General features: G+C 41.1%; 1 protein-coding gene across 2 annotated transcripts in view; it reads right to left on the reverse strand.

The window, feature by feature from the left end:
• Positions 1 to 27,313, reverse strand: part of LOC309341930 (putative lysosomal acid lipase/cholesteryl ester hydrolase) — a 99,802-nt gene that overhangs the window by 71,361 nt on the left and 1,128 nt on the right. The window contains exons 3-7 of one of the 2 annotated variants that reach the window (XM_081861923.1): positions 12,801 to 12,999; positions 11,310 to 11,419; positions 9,703 to 9,842; positions 7,256 to 7,402; positions 4,661 to 4,732 (exon numbers count right to left, since the gene is read on the reverse strand). The exons of the other annotated variant lie outside the window; for it this stretch is intronic. Coding sequence (XP_081718049.1) covers positions 4,661 to 4,732; positions 7,256 to 7,402; positions 9,703 to 9,842; positions 11,310 to 11,419; positions 12,801 to 12,999 — 668 coding nt within the window. The remainder of the gene's footprint in view (positions 1 to 4,660; positions 4,733 to 7,255; positions 7,403 to 9,702; positions 9,843 to 11,309; positions 11,420 to 12,800; positions 13,000 to 27,313) is intronic. 2 annotated transcript variants of the gene reach the window in all.

Consider the following 27,313-nt stretch of genomic DNA (forward strand, 5'->3'; position numbering starts at 1 on the left):
TGATTGTTGCTGTCATATTATCATGGAGGAGCTGAATGATGTTCACAAATTTATCTGGGCAGCCACTATTCAGAAGGACAGTTCACAGAGTATTATGATTTACAGTGTTGAAAGCCTTAGTCAGGTCAATAAACGCCATATACAGGGGTTGGTTTTGCTCTCTGCATTTTTCTTCAAGCTGTCAAGTGGTGAAAATCATGTCCACTGTCCCCCTAGAAGGCCGAAAACCATCAGGAATACTCAAAGGCTGACCTGCAATCTCTGAAAGGCTATCTGTAGATTCCTCTAGGCTGGGAGATGAGCTTTTGCCTCATACCTACGGGACCGTCCTTTCCGATACGCCCCACAGAGAGGCTCAAGGTCCATAAATAGCAACACCCTAGTGGTCCCAGGCCCTAAGGAAGTTAGATTAGCTTCAACCAGAGCCAGGGCCTTTTCAACACTGGCTCCGGCCTGGTGGAACACTCTGCCTCATGAGACCAGGGCCCTGCAGGATCTGATTTCTTTCCGCAGGGCCTGTAAGACAGTTGTTCTACCTGGCCTTTGGCTTGGAGCCAATTTGATTCCCTCCCCCTCTTTTTTCTTTTCTTTTTCCTTTCTCCTCCTGTGATGAGGCTGCATTTTAATATTTTAATGTTTCGATAATTTAATGTTGTATTTTAATCTTGTTTTTAAGTTGTATTCATTCTCTGACAGGACAGTATCCGGCTGAGCCTAATTTTTTTCTTTGATGTCTGCATCGGCATCCAGTGTTGGTGCATAAGCGCTTATAATAGTAGCCATGTAAATAGATCATGGCCCGGGGCATAAACAGGGATTAGTGAATGAATCAATAGTCATGGTGTAACTCAGGCTGTGCAATAATGTTTAACCTCCTCCCTTTAGGGAGCAGAACAATGTTGTAAACATCCAAAGAAAGATTTGCAAAGCCATTGAAAAGCCACTGGTATCATTTCAGCTTTTGAAGTTTTTCTAGACTATTCAATCTTAACTGACTTGCTGTTGTGAGAATGATGGAGAGATATACTGCCACTTAGGAGTTGTCTAATTTACACTTACTTGGAAGGAATTCCCATTTAACTTATGGGCTGCAAATTTCTTTTGTCATGTAATTTGAATTTTCCTTTCTGTTCCCGGCAGCTAGATTACGTGGATAAGCAGCTCGGGTTTGTGCAGAAGTGAAATATATGGCAGGGATCAGGAACTTTCACTCCACAAGACAACCTTATTCTGCCAGGGGACCCAGGTTGGCCCACACACTTTCTCCAAAGACTCCCACCTACTAACCAGCTGAGATTGCAGCTCAGAGAGGTGTTTTCATTGAAAGACTTGGGGAAACAAATCAGCAAGAGGTTTGCATCAGAATCCCAAACTAACACTAAAGGGAGGGACTTGCAACATGCTTTGAAATCCTCCATTGTTACATCAGGTAATTGACAGGTAGGCGGTCCCACCCTGCTGTTAAATGTGACCTATGATAATAATAATAATATTTTATTTATATCCTGCCCTTCACAGCTGAAGCTGGGCTCAGGCTAACAACAGTAAAATAATACAGCATTCTAAAATCAATTCATTATAAAATCAGTTCAAATCAATTTGATGGCAACCACTGGGCTAAAGTTCTGTGAAGAATTACCAAAGGAGGGGGTCAGGCTGTGCCTTGGCCAAAGGCCTGGTGGAACAGCTCTGTCTTGCAGGCCCTATGGAAAGATGTCAAGTCCCGCAGGGCCCTAGTCTCTTGTGACAGAGCGTTCCACCAGATTGGAGCCACAACCTAAAAAGCACTTGCCCTGGTTGAGGCCAGCCTAGCCTCTCTGTGGCCTAGGACCTCCAGGATGTTTTTGTTTGAAGACCGTAAGGTCCTCTGTGGGACATAACAGGAGGTGGTCCCATAGGTACGAAGGTCCTAGGCCGTGTAGGGCTTTAAAGGTTAAAACCAGCACCTTAAACCTGATCCTGTACTCCACGGGAGCCAGTGCAGCTGGTATAGCACTGGGTGAACGTGATCCCGCAGCGAGGACCCCGTAAGGAGTCCCGCCACAGCATTCTGCACCTGCTGGAGTTTCTGGGTTAGTCTCGAGGGCAGCCCCACATAGAGCGAGTTACAATAATCCAGTCTCGAGGTGACCATCACGTGGATCACAGTGGCTAGGTCAGGGCGAGAGAAGTAAGGAGCCAACTGCTTTGCTTGGCGGAGATGAAAAAATGCCACCTTTGTTATAGCTGCAATCTGCACCTCCATGGAAAGGGAGGTGTCGAAGATTACACCCAAACTCTTAACAGACGGTGCTGGCACTAATTGCGCCCCCGCAAGAGATGGGAGTTGCCCCCCCCCCAATCCCATATCGTCCCAACCCAGCCAAAGGACCTCTGTCTTTGAAGGATTTAGCTTCAACCGGTTCCCACGTAACCATCCAGCCACAGCTTCCAAACATCTGATCAGTGTGTCTGGGGCTGAGTCAGGATGGCCATCCATCAACAGATAGAGTTGGGTGTCATCAGCATACTGATGGCAGCCCAACCCAAAACTCCGGACAAGCTGGGCGAGGGGGCACATAAAGATGTTTAAAAGCATCGGGAAGAGTATCGCACCCTGAGGCACTCCACACACCAAGGAGTGGCGCGATGACAATTCTCCCCCAAGCGGAAGATTCGAAACCGGGCAGTAATTGGATAGATCTAAAGGATCTAACAATGTTTTCTTTAAGAGTGGGCGCACCACTGCCTCCTTCAATTCCCCTGGGAATGTCCCGGTGCCAAGGGACAAATTGATGATATCCCCCAGGGAGGCCCGCACCTCGTCTGCACACGCTCTAATCAGCCAGGACTGGCATGGGTCAAGTGGACAGGTGATGGGCTTTCCAGCTCAGAGGAGTCTGTCCACATTGGCTGGGGATATCCGGTCAAAGTGGTCCAATACTAGACCCAAGGACAGTCGAGGGGCCTCCAGTTCCGTTATTGTATCCAAATTGGCAGGGAGGTCACGGCAGAGCAACAGGACCTTCTCTGCAAAAAAAGCTTGCAAATGCCTCACAGCTGTATGTCAAATTGTTATTTAAATTTGGTTGTCCCTCCAGGGACATTAAAGACCTAATTATACTAAATAACTGCACCGGGCGAGAGCTAGTGGGTGCAATGGAGGCCGAGAAGTAAGACTTCTTAGCGGCCCTTCAATGCCATCTCGTAGGTTTTCATAAAAACCCTATAAGATGTTCTTGAAGCTCCGTTGTGGACACCCTGCCATACTCGCTCTAGCCGTCTGAGGTCCCACTTCATTTTCTGGAACTCCTCGGTAAACCAGGGAGCCCGGATTCTGCGGGGTCGCAAAGGGCGCTTAGGTGCGATCTCATCAATGGCCGCCAAGAGCCGGATATTCCAGCTCTCAACAAGCTCAGTCAATGAGTCGCCAGGGGGAGCAAGGCTTGGCGGAATCTATCAGGGTCCATCAGCCTCTGCGGGAGGGCCCAAATCGGCTCGCCACCTAAGCAGGGTGGGGGTGGGAAGTCAATCCTGGCTTTCAGAGCGTAGCGATCAGACCATGGCACCTTCATCAAAGGAGACATGATCACATCTATAGCTGTGCCAAAGATCAAATCCAGCGTGTGGCCTGCTTGATGTGTGGGGCCCGAAACAAACTGGGAGAGCCCTAGTGTTGCCATGGAAGACACCAGGTCCAGAGCCTGAAACTAATCCTGATAAAAAACTGTCCTGTGGTGTCAAAAGGATTCCCCAACCCCGTTCTTTTCACAGGGCCAGATGTTACCAGTGACTACATTCAAGACTATGTACTCCCAAATCATAGCCCGTCTTGGCCTGCCTTATGCTACAACACATAGCCTTCACTAGCCTGGAGTCCTCCAGATGTTCTGGACTACAATTCTCATCAACCCCAGCCAGCGTGGCCTGGCTGATGGGAGTTGTAGTCCAAGCAGGTTGGCAGAGGTTGCGGTTGCACTCACAGCACCTGGGTTATTTATTAAAACACATGTCAACAAAATACCACAGAAAATTAATATATGTTCATCTACATTCAGAGGAAATATATTTTCAATTAAAAAAAATCCACTGGGGGAATGATTATATCTGTTGCTGGTGAAATACTTCTGTTTGGTAAAATACTAATAATACTACTACTACTGCTACTACTACTACTACTAATAATAATAATAATAATAATAATAATTTTATTATTTCTAGCCTGCCCATCTGGCTGGGTTTCTCCAAACACTCCGGGTGGCTCTCAACAGAATATTAAACAGAATAAAACTTCAGACATTAAAAACTTCCCTAAACAGGGAAGTTAAAAACACAAAAGCACCCTTGGCTTTAAATCCTTTAGCATAAAAGCAAAATATATTTGTTAAATATGTACAAAGAGAGGCTGAATTGTATAGTTGAATGCTTCCTTCTGTTATATTTCTAGATTTCTTTCTAATAGTCTGTTCTTTCGAATACAATCAGCAGTGCTATTTTTATAGAAAAAGAGGTGCCAGAAGTCATCACTTGTTCTCTTATAATGGCAATGGCGCCCACCCGAGAGGTTCCAGAACTGAGTTCTGGTGAGTTCCGGCTAAAAAAAAGACCTGACAATCATCCATTCAAAGCTTCAATAAATACATTAAGCTTCTTTTAACATAATTTAGGATTCAGGTTCTACCTGAGCCCAGTGAAGCAAGTTCTGAACCGATATCCCAGCTGGCCAGTGTGATAGATACACATCACTACGACTCTGTAAGAATGAAGAGCAAAGTGGTTAGCTGAATTCATCACAAAGTACAACAACCAACTTCACTTACATTTGGTTTGTTTGAAGAAAACAAGTACACCAGAGCTCAACATCTGGATATTATGAAGGAATCAGTGTTTAGTTAGTAAGTCCACTCACTACCTAAGGCTCTTCCAAAGGCCCTGATGAGGGAGTGCAGCATTGGCATCCTGTCCAGATGAGTCCATAGCCAAGCCTGCACCCGGGATTGGCAAATGGGGGTGCAGGCTTGGATGTGGGCGAAGCCAGGTGGCAGAGCTGACAGAAGAAGAAAGCTTCCCTCAGGTCCATATTCAGGACATCTAAACAGCTTGCACCTGGAGCCCTTACCTGAGTTTTTTCATCTGGGTCCCCACCCACCCTTGGTTCAAGTTGCTGCTCAATGACCTTGCTGTGGCTATGATGGTCACCACTTTCTGGGCCAGGTAGGAATTTGTCCACCAGGCAAACTGGCTCTGGCCTAGTGGTTTTGCCTACCTCATGGCAATCATCACAACCAGGCTTTCTTGGCAGTGGTGCCACCCTGTGGAACACCCTCCCATCAGATGTCAATAAAATAAACAACTATCTGACTTTTAGAAGATGTTTTAGAAGGGAAATTTTTAACGTTTGATGTTTTATTGTGTTTTTAATATTCAGTTGGAAGCTGCCCAGAGTGGTTGGGGAGGCCTGGCCAGATGGGCAGGGTATAAGTAATAAATCTATTTTATTATTATTATTATTATTATTATTATTATTATTACTACTACTACTACTACTACTACTACTATTACTATTACTATTATTATTTATTACTTGGTTGGTCACTGGGGTAATCTTAGCCTTGGATGGAGGGGAGGTTGTAGTCTCTGCCTGCTCCTCCAAACCCTGGGGTATTCAGTTAAAGGGATCCAAGGGAAGGTGCCATGTCCTTCTGCCCAGTCAGGGGCCAGAGCTCTCTCCCAGATGGCGGTCCCTGTTGGCGTCACCCTATTTGATGTAAGTATTAGGAACCCTAGCACAGATTGACTACGGCATCACTTCCAACAGGTAGGACAGAAGTATTTTGATTGCCCCATGCCCAAGCCAAACCCTTCATCTGTATTCAATAAAATTGTCGCCTGTTTCAATCCAAGGCAGTCTCGGTTGTCCATTAATTCTCCAGGGGGATGGGGACTGAGGTGCCCGATGCCTGGCCTGCAATTACATGCACCTCTTTATGGAGATCCATTTAACACTCTAAACTAGCTGCCATTCCCAATATTATGTTACCAAACAAAATGGAAATTTGGCATTTCACTTTTAGCTGTTCCACAATGTAAATGCATTTCTTTCTTTTTTCTTTTTTCGTTTTTAAAAAATATTTTTATTCAGCAAATTTAACAAATCAAATTATAAATCAAATTATAACCAGTTACATTTTCCCCCTCCCTCCCTCTCCCACCCTCCAGAGACTTCCCTCAGCTCCCCTCTCTGATTTGTTCATACATATTATTCTCTGCATGTTGTAAAGTTGTGTCATATATTCTACTAATAAATTTGTGGATGTTTATTCAAAACCTGCCAAGGAGTCCAAATCCTTTTCTTGTCTTTTTAAATAGTTTGTAAATAGTTCCCATTCCTCCTTAAAGTCATGGTTGTCCTTCTCACACAGTTTATGTGTTAACTTTGCCAACTTCACATAGCTCATCAGTTTTTCTTGCCATTGTTCTTTTGTTGGGATTTCCTCATTCTTCCATCCTTGTGCTAACAAGACTTTTGTGACTGTTGTTGCATACATAAATTTATTTTTCTTGGCAGGTCTTGTCCTAAAATCCCTAACAAAAATGCTTCTGGTTTTTTTGCAAATGTTATTTTGAACATTTTTTTCAATTAATTGTATATCATCTCCCAAAATTTTTTAACTTCTCTACATTCCCACCACATATGATACAAAGTACCTTCTTTTTCTTTACATTTCCAACATACACTTAACCCACTTTTATATATTTCTACCATTTTCACTGGTGTAATATACCATCTATACATCATTTTCATATTTTTTTTTCCAAAAGAGGACAATCTGTAAATTTCCAATCTACCTTCCACAGCTTTTCCCAATCCTCAAATTGTATAAAAGGTAAAGTGGCCCCTGACCATTAGGTCCAGTCGTGACCGACTCTGGGGTTGCGGCGCTCATCTCGTTTTATTGGCCGAGGGAGCCGGTGTTTGTCCGCAGACAGCTTCCTGGTCATGTGGCCAGCATGACTAAGCCACTTCTGGTGAACCAGAGGAAGCACACGGAAATGCTGTTTACCTTCCCGCTGGAGCGGTACCTATTTATCTACTTGCACTTTGTCCTTTCGAACTGCTAGGTTGTCCTATATCTTGTGCCCATTTAATCATGACTGATTTAACCTCCTTAGTTTTCATTTCCAATTCTAGCAGAATACTATATGCTTTCTTCAACAACTTCACTTGTTCTTCTATATGCCTCCACACACTCCTGTAAATAATCAGAAATCTTACCATATTTAGATTTTTCATATTAAAGCCAGTTCCTAGGTGGATAATAAAGCTACAGAGATATTCAATTAAGAAACGGTTACACACATGAGTAGCCATCCATTTTACAAATTTGCTTTGAGGAAACATCTGTTTAGTTCCAAATATTCCCTGCCAAAAGAAAAACATGAGTACATAGGTCATTTTGTTATTCAAGCCTGTTTTCCTAGAGATACGTATTGCCCACTCATGGTGACTCCCCCCCCCCCACAAGCAAGGCCTCAGCTCCAAAAGGGAACAAACTGGACAAGACAATGTTCTGGGATTTTAGAAACTGGCCACAACTTTGTTGGTTCCAGATGTAGGTTGGATTTGGCTTAGGTGTTGTGTGTATATCCCTCATAGCCCCCTGGTAGAGAGCTGTGCCATGACAGGCAGTGGCGGAGGTTTATGCTCCAGCACCGGGGGGCGGAGAGCAAGCAGGGGCAGGGTTGGCGCACGTCCCAGGGGCATGGCGCGTGGCGTGCTGCCCGCAGGGGCATGATGTGTGTCCTGGGGTCATGGTATGACGCCCGTGGGGGCGTGGTGCCCAGCGCGGGCGGGGAGCAGCTGCGATGGCACCCCACCAGGATCGTGCTGCAGGGGGCAATGCGCTTCCCCCACACTCCTCTTCCTCCACCAGTGACGACAAGGTCAAGCCCAGGATTAAAGGGTTATCCACAAACTGCAGGTCTGAACATATAAACCTCCCAAGCTGCTGAAGGAAGCTCTATGGCCCATCTGCTGCACCCCTTAGCTTCTGGACAGAGACTTCCTACTAGACCCCTCTAGTTCCCTGTTATTGCACTAGTCTGGGTTGGGGTGATACGTCACATCACCCCCAGGCCTTACCCATCACCCCAGACAGTGAAATTGCCAACTCGCCACCAAACCAACCTACAATTGCAACCAATCAAAGATCCTTCAACTAATATTTATTTCCTGCAGGGGGCAGATGTGTGCCATCAGGCCTGAATAAGTCCATTCTGTCAGGTTTGATGTCCAGGTGTTGGATAACACAGCCACCAAGACCCATCATTGCTTGACACAGTGTCCGATTAATCTTCACAAGGGCACCATTTTGTGGGCTGGCTTGTTGGCACCAGAATACCCATTAAACAATCTAACAATCTATGGCCTTTAAAACTGTGTGTTGTTTCTGCTTGTTATTATGGTATGTCTTTTTGTGTTTTTAATATTGTAAACCACCCTGTGATGTTAGCGTGAATGGTAGTATAGAAATCTAATTAATTCATTAATTGATAATTCAAATACTACATGCACAGTCAGGCAGAAAAAAACCCTTCTATATTCAAGACACAGACATCGTAATTGTAGCTAAGAGACAAGATGACAGCAGTCAAATGTATTTTGACATGTGTGCAATGAGCAACTGGCACCCTTCTGAAGTGGTCCCCATAACATTAACATCATTTCAGTAGGAGCTTGAATATACAAACGACTTGTAGTTATGCAAACATAGCCTCAAAGGGCACTGCTTGCTAAACTGCTTGCCATTTTGCCAAACAGTTGTGCTATAAATTGCATAATTCCTCACTAATTTCAACAAAAGTGCTTTACTTCTCTATAGTCAGCATGGTGACGTTAGGGAGAATGAATTTAGTGTCATGCCTCTCATCTTCATTCCCAGGTTGAGAATGCGAGGAATGGCTCTTCCACCAATCTGAAAGGGGCATTCAGACTGCTTTTACCAAGGGTAGAAATAGGTGTGTTTGCATTAGTGAAATCACATAAAAAGGGGAGTCGCCTGTCTCAGTTCAGCTGAGTGCAGGGAAGACCTCCTCGCCCTGTCAATGATGCAAGCTCTGCTGTTCCTCCAGCTCACAGTTGAAACATTACTTGTATGGGAAACATTACTAAGTAGGAAAATGGGTGGGGAAGTGGCTGCTGCTGAGCCACCCCACATTTCAGCTGTTAGGTGGGGAGGCCTCCTGCTTGTGAGGAGACCCTTCCTAAAGTCAGAAGAACTCTCCAGGGTGTTTCCCATTTGCAGGATTAATTTGCTGGCCCCACTTGTACGCACGGTTGGGCGCAAATAGAACACACATAATGGGGAGTTACCTGTACCAAACCCTTTAATATGGGCACTTGATACAAACAAAGGTATGAGGATCGTCCTCACACTGGCACCTCTTTTTACTGCCCACGTCAGACATTTTGTGCTGGCACCCATGACACAGCAAGATAAAAAGACAGGCACACCCTCCCTTTTTTTTTAACTCAAAAATAGTCCTAGGTATAGAGTAGCTAAAGCAACACTCTGCAGCATTGGCCAGATTGAGCAGCTTAGGTGTCTAAAAGAATGACAAATGGCCTCAGGTCAAATGATGGGTATATTCCCAATTTCTTAGCTACAGCCAAAGATATTTGCACACTGTAGTTTAAAGAAGTATTTTGACCAAAATGCTTACTTTGAGCTTGTGTTCAGATAACCCAAGGAACATCGTCAATGCTGGGTTGGGGAAATCTTTCATGGTGACTTGTGGTGCCAATCCAAAGACCATTTTTATCTTCTGGGCGAGCTGCGGCATGATTGAAAATGCAATGAATGCTAAGAAACAGAATGGGAAATAGAAATAGAAGAGAAATGAATATGGCAACCAATGCAGTCTTGATAAAAATCCAAAAACAAATGATTAGCCCACTTTTCTCACAACATTATTGCTTTTACACAGTGGTACCTCTAGTTATGTACTTAATTTGTTCCGGAGGTGCATTCTTAACCTGAAACTGTTCTTAACCTGAAGCACCACTTTAGCTAATGCGGCCTTCCGCTGCTGCCACGCGATTTCTGTTCTCATTCTGAAGCAAAGTTCTTAACCTGAGGTAATATTTCTGGGTTAGCGGAGTCTGTAACCTGAAGCATCTGTAACCTGAAGCGTATGTAACCTGAGGTACCACTGTATTGCGTATTGTAAGGCTTGTGAAGAAGTGTTTGCCATCGCAGACGCATGATGGCTATGACAAGTGCAGGGGCAGCCTAAAGAATGGACACTGAGGCTGGTATTGGGTTGAATTAAACCACAACGTTATTGATTACAGGAAAGAGTAGGTATGACCAAAGCACTGGGCATGTATCCAGCATAAAGGCAGCCCACTTGCTATCTGACAGGAACCTGGTCGGGTAGACTTTGGCCTGGGGAGTCACCCCTGACATGGATTGGGTTCCACAACTTGGGAGAAGTGTATTGGCCCATCAGTCCCCCTATTAGCTATTAGCGGCTTAGCAGCTATTAGCGGCTATTAGCGGCTATTAGCGGCTTAGCGGCTTAGAAAAAGGAAAAAAAAGGAAAAAACCTAGCAAGACGTTTCGCCTTGCAAAGCAAACCCATAGGGAAATTCGTCTTGCGAAGCACCTCAAAAAACGGAACTCTCTTTCAGCTAGTGAGTTTTTTGTCTTGCGAGGCGTTCGTCTTGTGGGGCACCACTGTATGGCAAGAGTATTGAGCCCACACTCATATCCCCTTCTCTTGTAGGCCTTAATGAAATACTTCCAGGGGTTACTAGACTACAGCTTCTTGTTATATCCAGACTGGGAAACTTTTATTTAAATTGCAAGTACAAACCTGCTGATCCTCGCTTGAAATCCAGGATTTCAATGACATTGAACAACAGTTTGTCAGCTCAAGGAAACCAAAGCAAACAAATACACAGTTAGCAAGGTGTGTAGGGATTATAATCATAATAATAATAATAAGAAGAAGAAGAAGAAGAAGAAGAAGAATAACATCCTTTATTAGGCATAGCTGGGATTATTATACTCCACACACCACTTTTTGTCAATCCATAGCAGCTATGAAACATTACTTTTATGGGAAACATTACTAAGTAGGTAAATGTAGGAAACCTACACAGAGATTGTTATTTACAATGCTTCTCCATAGGTCTCCATGGTCTCCAAGTGAAATCTCTACCATAAACAAGATCTGTATTGAAATTAATATACAACACCAACCATACAAATAAACATGTTGCTATTAGAATGGCCTATGTGTGTTTAAGAAGCCTTCTAACCTACCCATTGTGGTGCCCTGGGAATGACCAATATAAAATAATTTCTCCTGCCCGGTTTTGTTAAGGATAAAATTTATGAAAGCTGGAAGGTCATATTTAGCCATTTCATCTTGACTGCAAAGGAAAAGAAATAACAGACTATGTTTAACAGACTTGAATATGCAGTGAGATCTACATTGTGGAAGCCAATGTTCTCCTGACTACTTCTATAAACATTATGAAACATAGTAATTATGATTAAGCAATAACTCATCCTCCTTAGAAATTTCCACTGGCACTGCTCACTATTAGTCTGTGCCACATTATGAGTTGTTCACTGCAAACTAAAAAAGCTCACTGCATAGTTAAGAGCAAATATCAGCACCTAGAGAGCCAAATAAGGCAAACCTGCAGAACACCCCGACACAGAATAGGGGCTGCCATCAGAGTGCCAGCTAGGCAGCTAGGCAGTATAAAAATGCAACACAAACAGATTAGAAGAGGGAAATGAGTCCATCTGTTGTTGACTCTTTTCTTCATGAAAAAACATATAGCACAACTCTAATACAGGAAGAAAAAAGATAAAAAAAACCATCTTTTTTTAAAAAATGGGAGTTTCAGGAGGAAAAATGTTTTTCCTGTGGGCAGCCAATGGCTCTGCTTCCCCTCCCCCCAGGTCTGAGGAGCTTCAAATTCTGGCCCAGTAACTGTACTGGGAATTCGCAGGACCCACAGTGGGTTCGTCCACACCCAATCTAATTACACGTAAAGTGCAGCTAATCTACTAATATCTGTGGAGTTCACCCAAGACCATATTTCATCCTTTGGTGCTTGAATTACCCCAACGGTGTGGGTCATATTGTTGTTGGCAACCGCCTGTGTCAGGAGATAATGGAAGGGTGTGAGTTGTGGGGTGAAGTCAAGCCATTAAAGAGTTAGGATGCCTGCTGTGGCTGTAGAATCCGATACAGATATATTGTGGCAGCTGGGGCAAATGAAGGCATCTGGATGTGTTGTTGCAGTGCACCATGGTGCTCCTTCTTTCTGCTCTCCTCCTCTGCTGTGGATGTATGACCTGAATGACTGTCTCCAGGCACTACAGCCATCTGCAAGGGATTCCCACACAGCAGTGTTAGCATCGCCAGCCTTCATGCCAGATTTGCAGACAACTTTGGAACACAGAGTTGGTCTTCCAATGGGCCTGGTGCCTGAAGCCAGCTCTTCATACAGCACATCTTTTGGGAATCCTGCCAACTTCCATTCTTGATCAAAGCATGTAATTCCCCAAATGAATAATATATGTGATTTGTTTAAAGAAACAACTACCAATTATATAGTATATTTGGAAATGTGTGTGTGTATATATACACACACACATTTCTACTCCTTCATATTTTGCATTATCAGGGCACTGTTCAATGTTGAAACAGAAGAGAAAGAGCATGGCAGATTAATCATCCAAAACCGAAGACTAGGAACCAGAAACACATAATGAAGTTTAGAAAGCTCCCTCTACCTGAATCGCCAGAATTCTTCTTGCTCCACAGTATAGTTGATGTGTTTCATGGACCAGGTGGTCCCTCTACTGTTTCCTAGCCAAACATCATAGCCAGCATCAGCCAGTACGAAGCCCAGGCTGTTGTTGTCCAGATTTGCCACCCAGTTACTGCCAGAGCAAAACATGCCATGTTGCAGAAACACTACGTGCTTTGGATCTGAAACAGAAGTGTTTTAAGTATAGTCATAAGAAGTAACTTCTGTGTTTTTTTCCAAACAAGACAGTGATCCATCAGAACCTTGAATGGCATTGTTGTCATTCAATATTGCAAGTAGCAGCCAGTGAGGTGGTGCAGGTAGGGCACTGTTGCTCTCGTGGCTTCCCAACAAACTGGGTTTCTGGTGCTTACGGAGAGGGAGAGGGAAGGAAGCAGTGCGTATTGGCACAGCCAATCCAATTCTCCCATCTCTGCATGCCATACCAAGACAAGCTCCCCCAACTTTGCACCTCCCGTCTTCCTCTCAATGAGCTCCAGTGAAGTGAAGTGTTGGGAAATCAGGAGAGCAATGGTACCCCACACATTCCATTTCACTGGAAGCTACTGCATATCATCCACTATAAACTTGGGGCACAGAGCATGCATGGCCAGCAATTTCACATGTCTGGAATAAATCACTCCTGAATGCTATATGAAAAATTAGAGGTCCCTCCCTCCAAAGAAATGTTTTATTGTTTTTACTTATTTGTAAAATACGTAACAGTCAATACTGAACCATTCCAGCAACCTGCCATAGAAGCACCAAATGTCTATTTAATTGCATTTAACTTTTAAGTCGTTTCAGTTTTTATTTTTTTATTTTAAAAAATATACATTTATACAACATTTATACAACACTCTCTGTTTTTGTTTGTAACAAAAAAGAAAATGATAGCAACTGAAGCAAAGATACATTGTATACCTCACAATACACATGACACTACAATTTATGAAAAAAGAAAAAAAGAAAGAAATTGAAAAAAATAAAAATAAAATAAAGAAGAAGAAAATGTAGTTGAGGTTTTACAAAGACTTCCAAACATTCTCATTGTACATTATCTGTTAAATACACTTTTACCGCACAGTTACTTATTTCTTTTATTTTTTATCATATTTCTATTTAAATTGTCAATTAGCTTTATATACTACAAGGCTCAGTCTAAGTCTGCCAGGAGATTACCCTTTATACAAGATCCTACAAACAGGAAGGAAAAAGAAATTCAGAACTGCCCCAAGGTGGTTATCACCTATAGAGGCTAAGGCTTTGAAAAAACTCAATATGGAGGCCAAATGGCCGAAATATTGGGAGATACTAGAACAAGACCGAGACACATTGAAACTGCAGAGTTTTGAGAAACTAAAAGATAAAGTGTGAGATTGGTTACACTATTATCAAATTAGGGAGGCCTTTAACGTGGACAAAAAAATAGGCTTCCAGGTGGAAAAATCGAAATTAGAAACAGAATTGTTAGAACCTAAAACTAAGATACTCTCGAGAATGTACAACTTGCTGTTGAAATGGAATACTCAGGATGAAACAGTTAAATCAGCTATGATTAAATGGGCACAGGACATTGGTCATAACATTATGTTTGCAGACTGGGAAAAGTTGTGGACCACCGACATGAAATTTACGGCATGTAATGCCTTAAGAGAAAATATTATGAAAATGATCTATAGGTGGTACATGACCCCAGTCAAGCTTGCAAAAATTTATCACCTGCCTGACAACAAATGTTGGAAATGTAAGGAAACTGAAGGAACATTCTTTCACCTTTGGTGGACATGCCCAAAGGTTAAGGCTTTCTGGGAAATGATTTATAATGAATTAAAAAAAGTATTTAAATATACCTTTCCTAAGAAACCAGAGGCCTTCCTTCTGGGCATTGTCAGCCAAATGGTGCCAAAGAAAGATAGAACACTTTTTATGTATGTAACAACCGCAGCAAGAATACTCATTGCAAAGCATTGGAAGACACAAGATTTGCCCACTCTGGAAGAATGGCAGATGCAAGTGATAGACTATATGGAATTGGCAGAAATGACTGGCAGAATTCGAGACCTGGGAGAAGAGTCGGTGGAAGAGGACTGGAAGAAGTTTAAAGAATATCTCCAAAAACATTGCAAAATGTTTGAATGTTAAAATGATGTGGGATATAAAGATAATATGGCATCAGTGACATAGTAAAAAGAAATATGTAAAAATGTTTTAAGGGGAAAAAAGGGGTAAGACCAGAGTAAAATTATGTCGAAACTAAACAAAGGATATAAGGGATTAAGTTATAAAGAATTTGTAAGATTGTATTTAAAGAGAAAGGGGAAATAGAAGACATAATAGGTTGGAATGTATAATATTGATTAAGATTTGAAAAAGGGTAAGGAGCTGCTAAATCTGTTTGAGTAAAGGGGAACGCAGGAAAGGGAGATGTGAGGAAGTCAGGAAAGAGGGTTATAAAGACAAGAATCAAAAAACTAATTTTTCTTTAACTTTTGTTCTTTTTTTACTTTTTCTGTTATATACTGTGTTTGTTATGTTGCTGTTTTTTACTGTATTTCTTTTTTGTTGTTGTTTCTCTTTTTTTATTGTAATATTTGTTTTTCTACGTAAAACCAAAATAAATATTTAATAATAAAAAAAATTCAGAACTGAAGGAGAAGAGATCATAATAATGAAAGAAGTCCCACTATGTTTACTAAGAAAAAGAGACAAATACCACTATTTTATAAAATATCAATATTTTATAAATGGGAATTTCCTGAAGGACTGTCCTTTAATTTTAAAGGGAAAAGAAGGAAATTCGAAACAGTAGAAGAGTCAGAAATTTTCGCTAGAAAACTTCTGCTTTTACCACAGCTGCAACAATGTGAGCTCCGATTGCAGTAAGCAAGTCGAGGCATACACCGGTACTGTGAGGGGCAACGTTTGGCTAAATGACCCCTGAAAAGGCTTGGAAGGAAGCTCAAGCCAAAGGAACTTCGGCAGTGTCTCTTTGGAGTCCCGGCACCCCTCACCAAAAGAAAAATGGCTGAGGGGGCAATCCAGGCACAGAGAAGAACATCAAACAGACCGGTGAAAAGCCTCACATCACTAAAGCAACGACAAGATGGTAAAATCTCTATTTCTATATTAAAATAAATGTAAAGTGGTAGCAGCAGCAATAAAACCTAAAAGGAAATAAGATAAGAAGAAGAAGAAAGGAACTCAGGGGGGGGAACCCCTCGCGGAGTGAGTAAACCCAAAACAAAATAAAGAGTAAAAATAGCAGAGGGGAAATAATGCTACCATGAAAGTAAAGGGAAGACAGAAGAACAGAAAAAATATATAGAGAGTGTCAAGAAATCACTCAGATTGCAATTAAACTACAGTGGTGCCTCGCAAGACGAAATTAATCCGTTCCGCGAGTCTCTTCGTCTAGCGGTTTTTTCGTCTTGCGAAGCAAGCCCATTGACGGCTTAGTGGATTAGAGCTATTAGCGGCTTTTAGCGGTTTATCGGCTTAGCGGATCAGCTGATAAGCGGCTTAGCAGCTTAGAAAAAGGGGGGGAAAGGAAAACAACCCGCAGGAACTCGCAAGACATTTTCATCTTGCGAAGCAAGCCCATAGGGAAATTCGTTTTGCGAAGCGCCTCCAAAACAGAAAACCCTTTCGTCTAGCAGGTTTTCTGTCTTGCAAGGCGTTCGTCTTGCGGGGCACCACTGTATTTGAAAAGCACACTATCTGAAACGGACTTACTAGAAAGTGCAAAGCGGTGCAGGCTGCATGTTATTGTTATTGCCTGTTATTGGAGCTGGGTAGAGTAAAGCAGCCGCTTTGAAACTGAAGGTCCTTGAAGGAAAGATAAACACAAAGGAATAAGGAACGCTGTGGGGGATGGAAGAAATACAGAAGAAGAAGAAGAAGAAGAAGAAGAAGAAGAAGAAGAAGAAGAAGAAGAAAGATTATAAAATTTAAATAAAATTTATTTAATTAGGATGTCAAAATGGCGCTGAAATTATGGAATTGGAACATTAATGGGATGAATGATAGGAAAAAACGAAATAAAATTGGACAATATTTAAAAAAGGAAAATTTGGACATTATATGTTTACAAGAAACACATTTGGCAAGAAGACATAAAAGAGTTTTGATCAATAAAAGGTTAGGAAATGAATTTATATCGTCAGATAAAAACAAAAAGAGAGGGGTTGTATTGTACATAAGAAACAAAATTGAAACTCAACAAATCTTTAAAGATGAAGAAGGAAGAATAATTGCAGTCCAGATCAAGTGGCAAGGCGAAAAAATAATAATTGTCGGGATCTATGCACCAAATGGAAATAAGACTTATTTTTACAAAAATTTGGAAGGAAAACTGTTGGATTATATGGACCAAAAAATTATAATAATGGGAGATATGAACGGAGTAGTGTCAATGGATATGAACAGATTGAGAGCATCAGGGTTGAGTAAAGAGGGGAAACTACCAAAAACCTTTTTCTCAATGATAAAGAACTGTAATTTAATAGATATATGGAGACTAAGACATCCACTTGACAAACAGTTTACGTTCCATTCGGAATCAAATCAGTCCATGTCGAGAATCGATCAGATATGGGTATCTAACAAATTGACTCCAAGAATCATAAAAGCTGAAATTCAACCAAGAGTAATTTCAGATCACAATCCAATCAAATGTGAAATAAGAGGTTATGAAGAAAGAACTTTCAGGTGGCAAATTAAAGATTACCTTCTAGATGATCAAAAAATTTTAGAGGAAGCACGAAAGAAGTTGGTGGAGTACTTTTCGAACAATTGTAATAAGGGTACAAAAATGAATGTAGTGTGGGACGCCAGCAAGGCGGTGATGAGAGGATTTTTTATACAACAGAACTCAATTAAAAATAAAAGCAGAGGAAAAAGGCAAGAAGGAAATCTTAAAACAAATAATGGGCAATGAACAAAAATTAATCAAGAAACCAGATAATTTAAAAATAAAACAGACCATAAAAGCTCTGCAAACACAATTTGTGATGATAATAAACAAAGAGGTGGAATGGAATATAAAAAAGCTGCGACAAAGAAACTTTGAGTTTGCAAACAAATCAAGAAAATGGCTGGCGTGGCAAATTAAGAAAAGAAAGGAGCAGAATACAATAAATAAAATCATCATGGAAGGTGAAGAGATAGTCAATCCAAAGGGTATTAGGAAAGGATTCTTGGACTTTTACAGTCATTTATACAATAACAAAGAGAAAAATAATATGAGGAAAATAGAAAGATTCTTAAAAGAAAAAAAGGTGCAGAAGATCCCGACAGAAAAGAAAGAAAGGCTGAACGCCCCTATAGAAATGGAAGAGGTTAAAGAAGTCATAAAAGAGTTGAAAAAAGGGAAAGCTCCAGGACCAGATGGATTTACAGCAAGTTATTATAAGGAAATGAGACACATCCTGTCTACACCATTGAGAGAAGTTATGAATAATATTCTTAAGGACAGAGAAATGCCAGAGACGTGGAAAGAAGCTTTTATTACACTTATTCCAAAACAAGACTTGGATTTGACTCAAGTTAAAAATTATAGGCCTATTTCATTGTTAAATGGATCTTTGCAAGTGTGCTGGTCCAGGGGGGAGGTTACCGTGGGGCGAGGTCCAGGACCTGAGTTGAGGGTCGGCAGACAGTCCTCCACGGGCGAAGCGGGGTCCACAGCGAGAAGCCGGGCAAGAACAGGAACTCTGGGGGAACAGGACTGGATGCTGGCCGAAACAGCTCTTCAACGACGTTGCTCCCGCAACCTGGGACCAGGCTGACTGGCCTTTATCTTCTCTGAGGCCAGGGGCGGTCCCGGCCCCCAGGAGACCCACCTCTCCTGGCCTTAAGGCGAGCACTCCTCCTGGGAGAAACCAGTTCCCTTCGCCTCTCTGCCCTGAGCCTCTGCAGTTCAGGAGAGGCTGGAGGGTTACTGGGCCCAGGGGGAGACTCACCTGTAGGCACTGAGTCCTCAACCACCTCTGGAGCCAGAGTGGATTCACCTGGTGCCTGCTCCTGAGGATCCGGCACAGGTGCAGGCACTTTAGAATCAAGGCCCTGCCCCAGTTCAGCCAGCCCTGGAGGTGGGGACTCCTGTGCAGGCTGGGATTCCTCTGGTTCAGCCTCTGAATCGGATTCCCAGGCCATCACACCAAGTATCTTAGCAAAGAGGTTGAAAAAGGTGTTACAAGAAGTTATACATAAAGATCAAGTGGGTTTCCTTCCTGGCAGACAGATGAAGAATAATATAAGGAATATAGTCAATCTGTTAGAATATCTGACAGCCAGGAATGAGAAACAAGCAGTGTTAATATTTGTGGATGCAGAAAAGGCCTTTGATAATATATCTTGGGACTTTATGTTAAAAAATTTAGAACACATGGAGGTGGGGAATGAATTTTTTTAATGGAATAAAAGCGACATACACTGAACAAAGAGCTAAGCTGATTCTAAACAATATGACTACGGAAGAATTAAAAATATCAAAAGGTACGAGTCAAGGATGTCCTCTTTCACCATTGTTATTCATAATGGTTCTGGAGATTTTCCTAAATTCAATAAGGAGAAATGAAGCAATAAAAGGTGTGTTAGTAGGCCGTAATGAATATAAAGTAAAAGCCTTTGCTGATGATCTGGTAATAACAGTGGAAGAACCACCGGAAAGTTCAAAAGTTGTTTTGAAGGAAGTTGAACAATTTGGTCAAGTGGCAGGGTTTATATTGAATAAGAAAAAAACTAAAATGTTAGCAAAAAATATGGATCAAGGTATGATAGAAACAATGCAACAACAAACGGATAGAAGTGGTGAAAAAAGTTAAATACCTGGGAATCTTGAGTATTGATTTGTTTCAGAATAATTATGTGCCAGTGTGGAAGGGAATAAAGAAAGATCTAGAGCAGTGTTTCCCAACCTTGGGCCTCCAGATGTTTTTGGCCTACAACTCCCATCATCCCTAGCTAGCAAGACCAGTGGTCAGGGATGATGGGAATTGTAGTTCAAAAACAGCTGGAGGCCCAAGGTTGGGAAACACTGATCTAGAGGTGTGGGGCTGAATGAAGTTATTCTTTTGGGGGAGAATTTCAACGATTAAGATGAGTGTGCTGCCAAAGATGTTATTCTTATTTCAGACAATTCCAATAATTAAGGGGACAGCGATATTTAAAGAGTGGCAAAGAGCAATTTCAAGATATATCTGGCAGGGTAAGAAGCCAAGAATTATGTATAAGTTATTAACGGATGCGAAAGAAAGAGGCGGCTTCGCCCTGCCAGACTTGAAATTATATTATGAAGCTTCATGTCTCTGCTGGTTGAAAGAATGGATAAAGTTAAAAAATACTGAGTTATTGGACTTAGAAGGTTTTGATAACAGATTTGGCTGGCACGCATATCTATGGTGTGAGAAAAGAAAGATTCATAAAGGTTTCAAAAACCACATCTTTAGAAGATCTCTCATAAAAATATGGGAGAGATATAGAAGTTTATTAGAATCAAGAACTCCCCACTGGCTAGCTCCGTTAGAAGTTATGAGTCTTGACTTCCGGGTTGGCGCCATCGTCGAATGGCGGAGTTCCTCCGACTGGAGGAACGGGCTCCATGAAATTTGGGTCTTCCCACCGCGGCGAAGGTGGGGACCCGCTAGAAACCCCAGGCGGAGGAGCCTGGGGACGTGGGGTTCGGCGGAGCACCGAGAGCGCCTCCCCTACTCGCCGGGAAACCCTTTTTCGGGGCTCCGGAGTGAAGTGGGGTGAGCAGCGCAGTGCAATCGAACCGACTGCTACTTTCACGGAGGGAAGCCGCATAGCCATCGACAGAGAGCGCCGACTTTTTCTTGATGACATTTGGACTCTAAACAAGTACCCGTGAGTAAAAACGGAGGATTGGATTAAGAAAAAAAAATCTTTTGAATTAGATGCAAAGCGGGAAGGTATAAAAAGGAAGTCTGCCTCCCGTTTTTGTAAACAGACTGAAGCAAAGATCGTACAAACTAATTAGCCTTGAATTTGATTCAAAGATTGAAATTTCCGGCACTTATGACCATTAAAACCCCCTTGTTGGCAGGAGGAAAGGGGGTAAAAGAATTTTGACTATATAATCCTGCAGATAGAAAGTAAAGGAATAAATTTCCATCACCCCCAACCTGGGGACGGGACGTCAGGACAGATTCTTTGAAGGAAATGGACTTGGACAGATAGAAATAAAAGAGAAACAAATAGACTTTAATGTCGCTTTCCGCTTGTGCTTGTTGCAAGGAAACAAAGTATTGGAAAATTGAAAGTAAATTCTCCTTTGTTTGATACATTTTAAAGATGGAGGATAACAGAAGTTTTGCCCTCTAGAGGGAGTTTGTTAGTTTCTTTGTTGCAGTTCACAAAGAGACATAACAGCCGGGGAAATCAGCGTGAGACCAGATATTTGACCTTGACTAAAAATGAGCAGGAAGGAAGTTTTTCTTGCTGCCCTTCTTAAAGTGGATGCTATGCTGCAGAAGCTGCAGGAAGGTATGAACTTGGTAGATGAGAAATTGGATGCCATGACTGCTGTAGCTAGAAAGTATGGATTGACAGGAGAAGAAGAGAGTGAAACCTTACAACAATTGACCCAGGAAACTGACTTAAAGCAAACTCAAGGGCAGTGGGAGATGGAAGAGACTACTATTATACCTCAAAAGTCGCAAAATGAGAGACCTAACGCCGTTGAATCCAAAGGGTGTCTGCAAACTTCTGGAGTTAAGGATACTTTTAGCTCTAGTGGGACTGTGAAACAAGAGAACAAGCATTTTTGGAGCAACTACTGTTTGGATTACAAATTTTACAATGGGGAGTGGAACTGGGGGGAATGGAATAACCTGATAAATGAAAATGGAGACTATGACTGTATGGAACTCCCCAGGGATCCACTCCCCAAGGAGAAGGGGAAGAAAGTACGAAAGACTTCAACAAGGGATAAGAAAGTGTCGTATCATAACCAGGAGCAAGAAAATTTGCAGAGGTGGCATGGAAGTGACTTGAGTGCCTCAGACATTAGAACACCGGACTGAAAATTAAGATTAAAGGGAAGAAAGGACGGACGTAACCCGAAACCAGGAAGAAAGGGACGATGGACAAAACCAAAATTGAACTTTCTTTTATATATTTGGCTATTTCTGAGTAACATTTGTGAAATAATAGATTGTGGCGGAAAGGAAATAATTGGCTTTAGTAGAAAGATTCGAAGATAATAAGTATAAATATAATTTAAAGTCTAAATTTAAAGGTACATGGTTTTGAAAGTAAAGATAAAGTTAAAGGTAATATTGATAAATTTGAAATAGATTGTTAAGATAAACTATTCTTTTTTTATATAAATATGGGAAGAATTTCCTGAAACAATGATTAAATTGGAATACAAAAAAGGGAGGTATGAGGAAGTCTAAGACACAAGGTAATGAAATGAAGTTATTTTGAATCTTGTTTTTTTTTTATTTTTTCTTCTTTTCTCTTTTGTCTTTTTTCTGTTTTTATTGATTTGTTTTAAATGTTTTTGTATTTTGAAAATCTGAATAAATATTATTCTAAAAAAAAGAAGAAGTTATGAGTCTTAAGAAAGTCAGTATGAGGGGGAACTGGATTACATATAAAGAATTGATTATAAAGGAAGGGGGGAATGGAAAATGAAATCCTATGAAGGAGTGAAAGAGTATGTGTATGATTGGTTGCATTATTATCAGGTTAACGAAATGTTTAAAAAGGACTTAAAAGAAAGAGGTTATGAGGTAAAAGAATCGAAATTTCAAATAGAAATAATAAACATTGAAAATAAAATTTTGTCCAAGATGTATAAAATCTTGCTAGAATGGTATACAAAAGATGAGGAAGTTAAATCAGTTATGATACACTGGGCCAGAGATTTGGGTTATAATATACAGTTTAATGATTGGATAAAACTGTGGAATGAAAATATAAAATTTACGGCATGTACTGCGTTAAAGGAAAATGTTATGAAAATGATTTATAGATGGTACATCACACCTGTGAAACTGGCAAAAAAGTATAAAACATGTAATAAGTGTTGGAAATGTAAAGAAAAAGAAGGAACATTTTATCATATGTGGTGGGATTGTAAGAAGGTGAAGGGCTTCTGGGAAATGATATATAATGAGATGAAAAAGATGTTGAGATATACGTTTGTTAAGAAACCAGAGGCTTTTCTTCTAGGAATAGTAGGAAATGAAATAAATAGAATGGACTGTAAACTTTTCCAATATGCAGTAACAGCAGTGAGAATATTATTGGCCCAAAAATGGAAACAGGAACAACTGCCGACGCTCGAAGAATGGAGAATGAAACTGATGGAGTATGCTGAACTGGACAAACTAACAGGAAAGATCAGATATATACGAGATCAAAAGTTCATTGAAGACTGGGGAAAATTTTCAGACTATCTGAAATGTGTATAAGATGAGCAAATAACGCTAGTGGGATTTCAAGAAGTTCTGTAAATGATAGAGGACTATTGTATTGATGAAAACTAAGTGTGTGAAGGTTTATAAAATGCAATATAAAATTAGGAAATGCGTATTTAAAAATTTGAATAATGGATGATTGTCAGAGAGATTGAAGGAAGTCTAACAGAGAAAATATGTGATAAATTTAGACTGGATACTATAAATGTATGTTGGAAAATTTTTAAAAAAGGAACGCTGTGGGGGAAAGGAGGGGGATTTAACAGATAAGATCGAGGGTCTGAAGACGCTGAGTAATCACCAAGAAGGAGGAAGAAGGAGGTAGTGACGAAGACAAAATAGTGAAAGAGGTTAGTGAATACTGAAAAAAGCATGAAATTAGGTTAAAGGTGTGTGAAAGAAAGTAATAGAAGTGGAAAGAAATTGCAATTGAATAGATTGGAAGTCTAACACAAAGGTGGGATGAGGGGTGGTGGATGGTGATAGGAAAAGGAATTATCTGTGGGGCTGAATGTAGGTATGTTTGTATATATTTAAGGATTGTATGAAATGTATGTTTGTATGCTTGTATATTCACAATGTGTGTGTATTTTATAATAAAAAATAATTAATTTTTTTTAAAAAAGAATATTACAAAAAGCTAGAAGAAATATTACTAGCCCCACTACAGGAAATAATGAACCAAACCTTGAAAAAGGGGAAATACCTGGGGGCCACTAGGGGGCGCATTGGAAGATGGCCGACAATACCATCTCTCCGACCCACACGGGTAATTAAGAGGCTGTTATGGGAGTAGGCAGCCTCCCTTGTTGCCCCAAGGAAATGGGGAACACTGCCCTTGCCTGCTGTGCCTATAAATCACCCCCAATTCAAAAGAAGGGGGTGAGGGCCCTAGGCAGAATGCCCCCGTGTGGACCTCGGCTCTCCTGGACGCTGTCTCTGATCGCGCACTAGTTACAGCAATTTGGAATAATTAATTACAAAAGAAGCAAATGCACATATTTCAAGTGAAGAAGGGGAGTGAAGTCTGCAAATTTAAGTGGCCTCTGCAAAAGAAGACGACGGGCTGGAGAAACAGGAATATTTTACGATGAAGATACACTAAAGGCGGGGTATGTTGACAATGGGGCTGAATGGGGGGGGAACCTTTTTTACTTTCCTTCTATGTGATTTACAAGAACTCCTCCTCATTAGAACCGTTGGTTGAACTGACCCAAGAAGGATGATTAAGGTCTGTGTGGAGATAAACTTTAACCAAAAGTATGCTTTATGGAGACCGAGAAGCAATAAGAGCTTTTGGGAATGGCGCAGCAATTAATTCGGAGTCGCCATCTTGCCAAAGGATTTATAGCCGGGAGGAAGAATGGACTTGTTTTCAGACTGCATTCCTAGTGAATCTCCTCAGAGGTTTTGAGAAAGGAGGCAGATTGGTGAAGATTAATGACGCTAAGACTGTTTTGATGTATGGAAGTGATGTTATATGGAAAACGTCTGGATATGGCTACTGGATTAAAAAAAAAAATCCACGCAGGATTACAAACTGTTCTAACCAGCTTGCGGAGACTATCAGAGGTCACAAAGAGAAAGGAAAAATATATGAAAATAACAACAAGAGATGTGGAAAATAATAAGAAAGGACTGGATAGTACTGTGAACATCATAAGGTTAGATTTGTGGACATTAAAAGAGCAGTAAGAAGTAAGAAGTTGATCGGATTCCTTCGGAACTTGAAATATGGGTACCCTCAACAAAAATTTAAAATTCGGCTGTGTAATTTGGAATTTATGTAATTGGTTTGATTTGATGTGATTGGTCGGTTAATAAAAAATTATTCTTAAAAAAAAAGAAAAGAAAAAGGGAAAATACCAGACTCCTGGACTGAAGCATATGTTATATTAATACCCAAAGCAGACAGGGATCTCAAACTAATTCCCAACTACAGACCAATATCTTTACTAAATTGTGACTATAAACTTTTTCCTGAAATAATTGCAAATAGATTAAAAGATATATTAAAAGAAATAATAGACCCCAATCAAGCAGATTTCTTACCAGGGAGACAAATATTGAGTAACACCAGGAATGTTGTAGATATTTTGGACTATTTAGAATTTAAAACTTATAAAAAAGTAGCACTTTCCTGCTGGATGCGGAAAAAGCATTTGATAATGTCTCCTGGCATTTTATGAAAAAGCTACTAGAAATATTGGAAGTAGAAGGGCAAATGGGAAAGGCAATAGAAGTGATATACCAACAACAAAAAGCAAGGTTAATTATAAATGGAAACCTGACTGAAGAATTTCCAATTACAAAGGGGACAAGACAGGGTTGCCCCTTTTCACCCCTGTTATTTATATTAGCTTTGGAAGTTTTGTTGCAAAATCTTAGAAAAGAATTACAATTGGGGGAAAAATCATATGAAGTTAGAGCATTCATGGATGACTTGATAATAACAACACAAGACCCAAAAGAATGTATCCCAGAAGCGCTAGAAGTAATTAAAGCATACGAAAAAGTGGCAGGTCTGAAGGTAAACTACCAAAAAACTAAGATATTAACTAAAAATCTAAATATGGAGGGGGGAGAGAAATACAACAGCTGACAGGATTAACATTTAAAGGCAAGGTAAAATACCTAGGGATCTGGATATCAACAAAGGGTATTAAACTTTATGAAGATAACTACACCAAAGTATAGAAAGAGAATAAGGAAAATATGGAAAACTGGACAAGATTACAACTCTCTCTATGGGGCAGAATCTCGGTAGGTGAGATGAATATACTTCCCAAAATGATCTTTTTATTTCAAACAATTCCGATACTGGGAGGGATGAAGTGTTTTCAGGAATGGAAAAGAGATAAGGCGAGATTCATATGGAACGGGGGGAAACCAAGAATAAAATACCAACTATTAACAGATAAAAAACACTATTTGAGGTTGAATCCTGACAAGACAGAAGTACTGTTTTTGGGGGACAGGAGGCGGGCAGGTGTGGAGGATTCCCTGGTCCTGAATGGGGTAACTGTGCCCCTGAAGGACCAGGTACGCAGCCTGGGAGTTATTTTGGACTCACAGCTGTCTATGGAGGCACAGGTAAATTCTGTATCCAGGGCAGCTGTCTGCCAGCTCCATCTGGTACGCAGACTGAGACCCTATCTGCCTGCGGACTGCCTCGCCAGAGTGGTGCATGCTCTGATTATCTCCCACTTGGACTACTGCAATGCGCTCTACGTGGGGCTACCTTTGAAGGTGACCCGGAAACTACAACTAATCCAGAATGCGGCAGCTAGACTGGTGACTGGGAGCGGCCACTGAGACCATATAACACAAGTATTGAAAGACCTACATTGGCTCCCAGTACGTTTCCGAGCACAATTCAAAGTGTTGCTACTGACCTTTAAAGCCCTAAACGGCCTCGGTCCAGTATATCTGAAGGAGCGTCTCCACCCCCATCGTTCTACCCGGGCACTGAGGTCCAGCACCGAGGGCCTTCTGGCGGTTCCCTCACTGCGAGAAGCCAAGTTACAGGGAACCAGGCAGAGGGCCTTCTTGGTAGTGGCGCCCTCCCTGTGGAACGCCCTCCCACCAGATGTCAAAGAGAACAACAACTACCAGACTTTTAGAAGACATCTGAAGGCAGCCCTCTTTAGGGAAGCTTTTAATGTTTGATGTATTACAGTATTTTAATATTTTTTTGGAAGCCGCCCAGAGTGGCTGGGGAAGCCCAGCCAGATGGGCGGGGTATAAATAATAAATTTATTATTATTATTATTATTATTATTATTATTATTATTATTATGAAACTAAATCAACTCCCACAAAAAACTAAATTAAATAAAAAAATATAACAACCAATTCATGACTTGCAGTCAACATGGACTGTGAACCACTTACTCTAGCTTCCCTTTCTCCCTGCCACCATACTTTTTCATTTCTCTAATAGCTCAGGAAAAAAGTAAAATATGCTTGACCACATCAATTTATAAGGCCTATCTCTTTCAAATTTATAGGAAAAATAGAACAAGGATACACTCAGAAATCATAA

Source organism: Podarcis erhardii, assembly GCF_964252035.2.
Source record: "Podarcis erhardii genome assembly, chromosome: 5".
NCBI lineage: Eukaryota > Metazoa > Chordata > Lepidosauria > Squamata > Lacertidae > Podarcis > Podarcis erhardii.